Raw genomic sequence first — 9468 nt, 5'->3', positions numbered from 1 at the left:
TCTATATTTGGAAAGTTCCAAAACACTTTTTTATACACGAGTTTAACCCTTTAGTCACCAGCCTATTTTGAGTCAATCACGGAGCAAAATATATATATTTTTTTCTCAGTTCTTTTGATTGGTGCATTTCAAACGCCCTAACTCTTTTTTATTTTATTTTTTTTTGGACGTAGTTGTGTGAGGGCTTTATTTTTGCAGGATAAGCGGTCGTTTTTAATGGCACCATTTTTGGGTACAATGTAATTTATTGATTTACTTTTATTAATGTTTTGGGGGGGGGGGGTTATTGAAAAACAGATATTTCACTATTCTTTTTTGCATCATAAATTGACATAGTTTACCGTGTGGGCTAAAAAGCATAATAACTTTATTCTGTGGGTTGTTATGATTACAGCGATACCAAATTTCTATATATCTTTTTTTTTTTTTTTTATGTTTTACTGCTTTTGCACCATAAAAACACTTTTTTAAAAAGTTTGTTTTTGTGTTGCCATATTCTAAGAGCCATAACTTTTTTTTTGCGCCGATTTATCTTTATTTGGTCTTACTTGTTGCGGGACGATATGTAGTTTTTATCAGGGTACATACGACTTTTTGATTGCTATTTATCAAGTTTTTTAAGGCGGGATAAACCACTTAGATGCAGCTTTCGCTATTGACCTCAGCATCTAAGGGGTCAAACGGACCGGATCAAAGGTGCCTTTAATCCTGGCTGTCATTAGACAGCCGCTCTAGTTTATCTCACAGCGCTGTAGCGTTAGTACCCTTAATTGCCGTCGTAAAAAGGCATATGGGGGGTCATGAAGGGGTTAGAGGGTTCTCCGATTTGGTTAATCTCAATTTATTAGGGTCCCTAACAGTAAGCAGATCACAAAGTGTCCCCCTGCTAGGACCCCCAGCAAACAAATGTAATCTGTGGGGAAATCTGTCAGCAAATATTGTTTTCCTGCAGGGCCAGCACGGGAGACATTAATACTGTTCATTCAAATCAATGGGGTGTCTGGTAAATGCAAGACAGGCAGGTCTTCTAGTACGAGCCACTCTACTCTGGCCAAGAGATGAGGGTCCTGAACAGGGGGCCCTCCTGTAATACCTCAGAAGGCCCTAATATTCAAATGTTTTTCTAGACTCGACAACCGTGATTTTCCAAGGTGTAAAAAAAGCTTTCTATTGCCCCGAAGTATTAAAATTGCAAATTTTGCACTATTGTTCAGGGCTGTCAGCCGTAATAAATTCACAAAGTTTATAAAACAGCACTTTTAGGCAGTGTCTATTGGTGTTATGAGTTCTTGCCGTATATTCCTGTAGGCGTCTTGTAGACTAAGCCCGCATTCACATCTGCATTGGAGGCTCCGTTAGCGGCCTCTGTCACAGATTCAGCTGAGAATACCGAAAACCAAACCCTGGAAACTCAATGGAACCCATTAAAGTCAATGGGTGCCGCCGGTGGTGTCCATGGTGCAACGGAGCCGGATCTTCCGGTTTTCCCTTGTTCTGCTCCTCTGACATAGCAGAGTAACGGAATTGCGAACGCTGGTGTGAACCCAGCCTACGGCTGCATTCACACGAGCGTGACAGATTTACGTGTGTAAATCTGTGCGTTGCGTTTTGCACCACTGCTTTGCGAGTGGCATGTGTTCATGCACTCGCAAGTCCTTTTTTAAAAAAAAATCTAATAGATGCGTAAGACACGGACAGCACACAGATGTGCATTCGTGTTCTGTCCGTGGTCTTCATGCACCCATTGACCTCAATGGGCCGTGAAAACGCACCAATATAGGACATGCAGTGAGTTTCACGCCACTGACTCGCTGCATGAAAACTCACGCACGTGTGAATGGCCCCATTAAAATCAATGGCGGCCGTGTGCTGTGCGTTGTTTCAACGCACAGCACACGGTCGAGATTCACGTTTGTGTGAATGGGCCCTAAGGCTCTGTGCGCACTGTTTGCAGTATACTGTCGCCGCTATCCCACTGGTTCTCCTTTGTTTATTCAAATGTTTGGGGGTCTGTTATCCATACTGATGACATCACATGACGGCAGGAGCCCACTGCAGTCATCTGATGTCTAGTTAGGTACATGCAGCAGGCGAACCTGTCACGATTTGTCATTAGTATGGGTGACACGTCATCACGCACTGGAGTAACAGCCAACCGGCAAGGATCTGTAGGGCGGCGAACATCATAGCAAGTATATATATTTTTCACGTCCTGGGAATTCATTTTTAAACTGTAAATTGATGTTAATAGGAAGTTCCCAGAACAGATTTCTACTGTTTTGTGGCTGCGTAGGCTGAAGGAATAACCACTCTCCCGGTAGCACTTCTATGGTTGGGCCAAACACTATGTAACTGTAACTACACTTTAAGGCCCCATGCACATGACCGTAAACTCGGCCGTAATTATGGCCCCATTCAGTTCTATTGACCGCAGACACCTTTCCGTATTACAACGGATGGGTGTCCGTGCCGTAGAACTGTGTCGGGAATTATGGAGCATGTGTTTTTCGTGTTTTACGGGCCGTGCTCCCATACTTTGTATGGGCGCACGACCAGAAAATGAGGGTGGCCATCGGCGGCCGGCCGTGCCCACAATCGTGGGCCGTGATTACAGGCATGGCCGTGTGCATGAGGCCTTAATTGTATCTAAGGCCATGTTCACATGGCATATGTTCAGGCTGAAAAATACGAGACTGATTTCAAGAGAAAAAAGCTTGTGAAATACAGGCATTTCTGGAGCTGATTGTATTGATCTTTGCAAGCAATTTTGAGGAGCAGTTTCGAAGTGTCTTTTGAAGTGTCAGTGGTAAAAATCAGCTTGTAAAACACGTCAAATGTGTTTACGCATTGTTTTTTAATTCTGCGGCATTAAAATACACCTCGTATGAACTATGCAGCGTATTTCCCATTGAAATACAAGTGTTTCATGCCAGAAATACGGCGAAAAATTTGTCATCTGAACACGCCCTAAAGGTTTAGGCTGGGTTCATTCACACAGTGCAGTCAAAATGCATTTTGCTGCGGTTGTGGCAAAAATACGCTTTTTGACCACACTGTGTGAACCCAGCCTTAGGCGGGATTTACACACAGCGCAGAAAACTGGAACCAGCTTGAAATCCGCAATAGAATTTGCATTTGTTGCATTGCAATGTGTAAAATCTGCATAGGTTTTATTGTGGTCATCTTTTCTTTTTCTTTTCTTTTTCTTTAGATTTGAATACATCTTTGGTATTTTCTAAGGACTATGGCTTGCTTGAGTTTATCCACAAATCCCTTAGCATGGAAGAAGTAAGTTGTTTACAAGTGATCGACTTTTTACTTACAAAGGACCTGTCACTGGGTCATAGAATACAAATTGTTTATCTGACCTAAATCCTGCCGTCTTCCTGATTCCAGTGCCATTTCTTTGTTTTTTGTGGCCCCACCATTCCGGAGAAATGGCCCCCTCCATTGTGTTGGCACCTAATATTCAAATTAACAGTAGTTAACTAACAGGTCGTGAACTAAACGGATTCTCAAGAGCCGGAGCCACCTTCACAATCTGACTCTGTCCAATCAGCGCAAGGCAGCCTCCGACCCGCTCTGAAGTCTTCACCCAGTGTAGTCTTGCGAGATAAGTTTGTTCTGGCAGATCACGCTGTGCCTGGCTGGTCTGAAGCTGCATCGCGCTGAATGGGCAGCGTCCGAAGCAGTGAAGCTGGCTCCACTATGGGAGAATCCGTGTAGTTCATGCCCTGTTGGCTAACTACATAAGCATATAGGGTGCCAACACAACGGGGACCATATCTCAGGATCGGGTGCCCAGGAACTAAAAAAACAAAAAACGGGTGCTGACTGGAATCAGGGGGACAGCAGTTTGCATTATATGACCAAGTGACCGGTCCTCTTTAAAGAGAAACCCCTTTTCTCCGGCAGCATTTGCCCAAATTGTAGATGAGCAAAAAAATAAAAATAAATAAACTTCTGGTATCCACATCCTGACTTTGTATTCCTAGTATATTTTGTGCTAGTGACATGGATAATTCAAATTGACTACAGTCTGATTTTTTTTTTTTTGCATTGCTCAATACATAGCGATTGTGTCAAGATATATGTATTAACGTGTAACTATACTTTCCCTAAAACTTTTGATGTGTCATGAGTATTGATCGGTGGGAGTCCGAGCACTGAGAACCCCAGCAATTCCTAAAACAAAGAGGCAAAACCCTTGGAAAGCCGAGCGAGTGGTCTACGGGCTCAATAGAAAGTTTGTAGACCGCTAACTTGGCTCTCCGATCAGAAACTACAGGGCTCACCTGAGCACTTGTGTCGTTTCGTTTTGGAGATCGGAGGGGTTCTTAGTGCTCAGGCCCCCACCGATCAAAACTTCTGACGTATTACTATGGCATGTAAAAAGTTTTATAAAAGTAAGGTTACACTTTAAAGCATTGTGCTGGCATTTATTACAAGTTACTGTGCTGTTTTTTATGTATTGGACCTTTAGAATGGGTTCACACGACCTATTTTCAGACGTAAATGAGGCGTATTATGCCCTTTTATGTCTGAAAATAAGGCTACAATACGTCGGCAAACATCTGCCCATTCATTTGAATGGGTTTGCCGACGTACTGTGCAGACGACCTGTCATTTACGCGTCGTCGTTTGACAGCTGTCAAACGACGACGCGTAAAAATACAGCCTCGTCAAAAGAAGTGCAGGGCACTTCTTTCAGACGTAATTTGAGCCGTACTTCATTGAACTCCATGAAGCACAGCTCAAAATTTACGGCTGTCAGAGAAGCCTCGCAAAATGCGAGGAGGAGCAATTACGACTGAAACGAGGCAGCTGTTTTCTCCTGAAAACAATCTGTCATTTCAGACGTAAAAGCCTCTCATCGTGTGCACATACCCTTAGGGTCAGGCACACAGCAAAGCCATGTGCACGGATGAATTGGTAGGCGCTCTTTGTGTTACCACATGGTACAGTATCTCTTTGGGGCACGTTTTTTTTCCCTTAGAAAAAATGCTTGAAGTGTAGAATGCCTCCATAATAAGGCCTGTGGTGGAACAAATTCTCTTTCCTCACAGATTCTTTATGAATTATTGAGGAAAATACCGCAGTGTGCCTCTGTATTAGATTGGAGGTGCAGTATGAGCCTATAGCAGCCTATGGGTGCCAAATTTCAGATTTGAACAATATAAATCCATAATACTGTGATGTCCATGGGCCTTTGCTTTCCTCACTTGTCTGCTTTTAGTAAAAATTCTGCTCTGGTGCTCCTTTTATTAGAACTGTGTTGTGCTGTTCCTCTGTTATTCCTCCTGCAGATGTATGAATTCATTTCCCTTATCAATGGGGTGTGTCCCTGCGTTGTCTGATATTTGTCAGCACTTATTGGCCAGTGTTAGGCCCCATGCACATGACCGTAAAAACGCCTGTAATTACGGGCCCATAGACTTCTATTGGCCACGGGTACCTTCCCGTTTGCATACGGGAAGGTGCCCGGGCTGTTGAAAAATATAGAACATGTCCTGTTTCAGGCCGTAATTACGGCACGGGCAGGTCCATAGAAGTCTATGGGGCTCCCATAATTATGGGTGGCTACGTGTGTGCACCCGTAATTACGGGAGCGTTGCTAGGCGACGTCAGGGGATTTACATTTTTGAATAAAGAGAAGCAGAGAAAATGGCGTCTGAGCGACCATGTGACATAATTTCCAGCCCCCTTTTTTTACGGGTCCGTAAATACGGGTGGAGTATGGATGACAACTGACCCGTATTTATGGAAACGGGTCTGTAAATACGGTTTAAAAACGTGTGACAATGGACCCGTATTTACGGGAGGGAAAAAAGACAATTCATTGGCAAGGGTAATGGTAACACCCAGTTGTCATTAATTCATACATTTATTCATACGTTTCTAGGAGGAATAACAGAGGTATGGCACAATGCAGGGTTCTAAGAAAAGGTCTTCCCTGTTCAATAACAATTCTGGAGCTTAAGTATTTACATGTCAGGAGAACTGACAGGCCCACTTTTAACCCCTTCCCGCTGCTGCCATTTTTGCTTTTTAGTTTTCGTTTTGTCCTCCCTGCCTTCCAAGTGTCATAACGGTTTTAATTTCTCTTTCGACAAAGCGTTTTGTTTTTTTGCGGGACAAGTTGTAGTTTTTAATGTCACCATTTAATATACCATATAACGTACTGAGAAGCTTTTTAAAATTATTTTTTGAGGTGGAATGGAAAAAAACAGCAATTCTGAGTTACACATGAGATGTTTGCTTTATTCTACAGGTCAATACGATTATAGCCATACCAAATTTATATGGTTTTTATATGTTTTTACTACTTTTACAAAATTATAAACCATTTGTTCCAAAAAAAAAAATTGCAGAGACACAACTTTTTTATTTTTATCTTTGTGGGGCAATTTGTAGCTTTTATTTTTACCATTTTAGGGCGCATCTGACTTTTTAATCACTTTCTATTTAATATTTTTGGGCAGGCAAGGTGACCAAAAAACAGCAATTCTGGCGGTTTTTTAAATGTAATTATTTTTTTAACGACGTTAACCTTGTTGAATAAATAATATTATGTTTTAATAGTTCAGACTTTTAGGGACTCGCGATACCACTTGTGTTTTGATCTTTTTCATTGTTTACATTATATTATTTTTTTTCCCAAAAATAAATTTTTTTCATTTTCTATTTTTTTTTAATATATATTTTTTACTACCGCTATGGGACTTGAACATGTAATGGTTAGATTCCTGGTACAATATACTGTAATACTTCTGTATTACAGTGTATGTGCTTTTAGCATTGTCTTACAAAACCCTTAAAATGAGGACCAGCATGGCAGGCCTGGGGACACACGGCTGCCATGACAACCCATCGGAGCCCCGCTAATGACCGCCGCATTTAAGTGGTTAAGCGAATGGGATCGGAGTTATCTACGATCCTGGATGTTGGAGCGAAGTATTCTCTGTAATATACTACTGACTTTCGCAGCGCACGGAATGGGCTCCCCTTGTCATTCCACTTCATACTCTGTCCCCAACCTTTCCAAATAGGACGTATATGTACGTCAAATGTCGGGAAGAGGCAGAAGTTTTATGTTTCAGCCCTAATTACCTGATTTTCTAATGTGTCTTTGTCTATTCGACTTTAGTATCGAGACTGTCGAGAAGAAGCATTAAAATTCCTTTGCAGCTTTCTTGAGAAAATAGACCAACATTCACAACCATATGCCTTAGAAATCAAGGTAAGGTCAATCTGAGTTTTTGAAATAACTGCACCAAGCTTGACAAATACATTGAAGTTTTCTTATTATAATAATGATAATAACAACCTTTATATAGCATTCAAGGAGAGATAGGAAAAGGACTGGCACTGTCAAATTCAGATTTGATGCTACACCTGCATGAGGTTTCTAATGGCAATATATTCATATATGGAGTCGGATGATGCATTTGCCCACGGGGTGCTCATCAAATAGCACAGCACGATATCTTGAAACTTAAAAAATAGAGAAAATCGAGGCACTCACCGACTGTAGCAATAAACTTCTTTTATTCAAGATCTTGGTCTTGAATTCTCCATATCTAACAGACCAAGATCTTGAATAAAAGAAGTTGATTGCTACGGTGAGTGCCTCGATTTTCTCTATTTTTGAGGTTTATGTATATATCACCAACATATTCTGCAGCACTTTACAGTTCAGATGGAACATGTACTTACAATATCAAACGTTACATCGTGACAAAACTAATTGACCATTCAAACAAGAGGAGTGATTGCAAGAGCTTACAATCTATGAGGAAATGGGTGCCATAATAGGTAAAAATTTCTTGGTCAGTACAATGGTCCAGCCATCCTTTATAAACATAGGGTAGTAAACGTAAAGCTGCTTGAGCCAGTCACCAGCCAGTATCTGTGTATGACAGACATGAAGTACAAGGAGTGTGGGGGATACTGCTGAATGAGGGTCCGGTTACATAGTTATATAGTTACATAGTTAGTACGGCTGAAAAAAGACACATGTCCATCAAGTTCAACCAAGGGAAGGGAAAAGGGAAGGAAAAATTTCTACACATAGGAGCTAATATTTTTTTGTTCTAGGAAATTATCTAACCCTTTTTTAAAGCCATCTACTGTCCCTGCTGTGACCAGCTCCTGCGGTAGGCTATTCCATAGATTCACAGTTCTCACTGTAAAGAAGCCTTGTCGCCTCTGCAGCTTGAACCTTTTTTTCTCCAGACGGAGGGAGTGCCCCCTTGTTTTTTGAGGGGGTTTTACAAGGAACAGGATTTCACCATATTTTTTGTATGTGCCATTAATATATTTATATAAGTTAATCATGTCCCCCCTTAGTCGTCTTTTTTCAAGGCTAAATAGGTTTAATTCTTTCAATCTTTCCTCATAACTTAAATTCTCCATGCCCCTAATTAGCTTCGTTGCTCTTCTTTGTATTTTTTCCAACTCCAGGGCATCCTTTCTATGAACTGGAGCCCAGAACTGAACTGCATATTCTAGATGAGGCCTCACTAATGCTTTGTAAAGTGGTAATATTACATCCCTGTCCCGCGAGTCCATGTCTCTTTTAATACACGACAATATCCTGCTGGCCTTTGAAGCAGCTGATTGACACTGCATGCTGTTATTGAGTTTATGATTTACAAGTACACCAAGATCCTTCTCAACAAGTGAATCCGCCAGTGTAGCTCCCCCTAGGACATATGATGCATGCAGGTTGTTGGTACCCAGGTGCATAACTTTACATTTATCTACATTAAACTTCATCTGCCAAGTGGACGCCCAAACACTTAGTTTGTTTAAATCTGCCTGTAATTCATGAACATCTTCCATAGACTGAACTATATTACATAGCTTGGTGTCATCTGCAAAAATAGAAATAGTGCTATTAATCCCATCCTCTATATCATTAATAAATAAGTTGAATAATAGTGGTCCCAGCACTGAACCCTGGGGTACACCACTTATAACTGGGGACCATTCAGAGTAGGAATCATTGACCACAACTCTCTGGATACGGTCCTTAAGCCAATTCTCAATCCAATTACAAACTATATTTTCTAAACCTATGGTCCTTAATTTACCCATTAGGCGTCTATGGGGGACAGTGTCAAATGCCTTTGCAAAGTCCAAAAACACTAAATCCACAGCGGCCCCTCTGTCTAGACTTCTGCTCACCTCTTCATAAAAACAGATTAGGTTAGTTTGACAACTTCTGTCCTTAGTAAAACCGTGCTGGCTGTCACTTATAATGCTATTTATTGTCACATAATCCTGTATATAGTCCCTCAATAGCCCCTCAAACATTTTCCCCACGATGGATGTTAAGCTTACTGGTCTATAATTACCTGGGGAAGACCTAGAGCCCTTGGTGGTAGACGGAGATGAGGAGTGAGATGTAAGGAGGTGCAGCACTGTGTCTCCACGCTTTGTTTTTGAGAGTAATAAGATTAAAAG

General features: G+C 41.4%; 1 protein-coding gene across 1 annotated transcript in view; it reads left to right on the top strand.

The window, feature by feature from the left end:
• Positions 1 to 3211: 3211 nt before the first annotated feature.
• LOC142696293 (DNA-dependent protein kinase catalytic subunit-like) overlaps positions 3212 to 9468 on the top strand; it is a gene marked incomplete at its 5' end in the record, with an annotated part of 326262 nt that continues 320005 nt past the window's right edge. The window contains 2 exons of the mRNA XM_075847621.1: positions 3212 to 3288; positions 7148 to 7240. Of these exons, the coding sequence (XP_075703736.1) occupies positions 3212 to 3288; positions 7148 to 7240 (170 nt within the window). The remainder of the gene's footprint in view (positions 3289 to 7147; positions 7241 to 9468) is intronic.

This window comes from Rhinoderma darwinii, assembly GCF_050947455.1.
Source record: "Rhinoderma darwinii isolate aRhiDar2 chromosome 5 unlocalized genomic scaffold, aRhiDar2.hap1 SUPER_5_unloc_50, whole genome shotgun sequence".
NCBI classification, from domain to species: Eukaryota; Metazoa; Chordata; class Amphibia; order Anura; family Rhinodermatidae; genus Rhinoderma; species Rhinoderma darwinii.
This window is presented reverse-complemented; position numbering and strand designations above follow the sequence as displayed.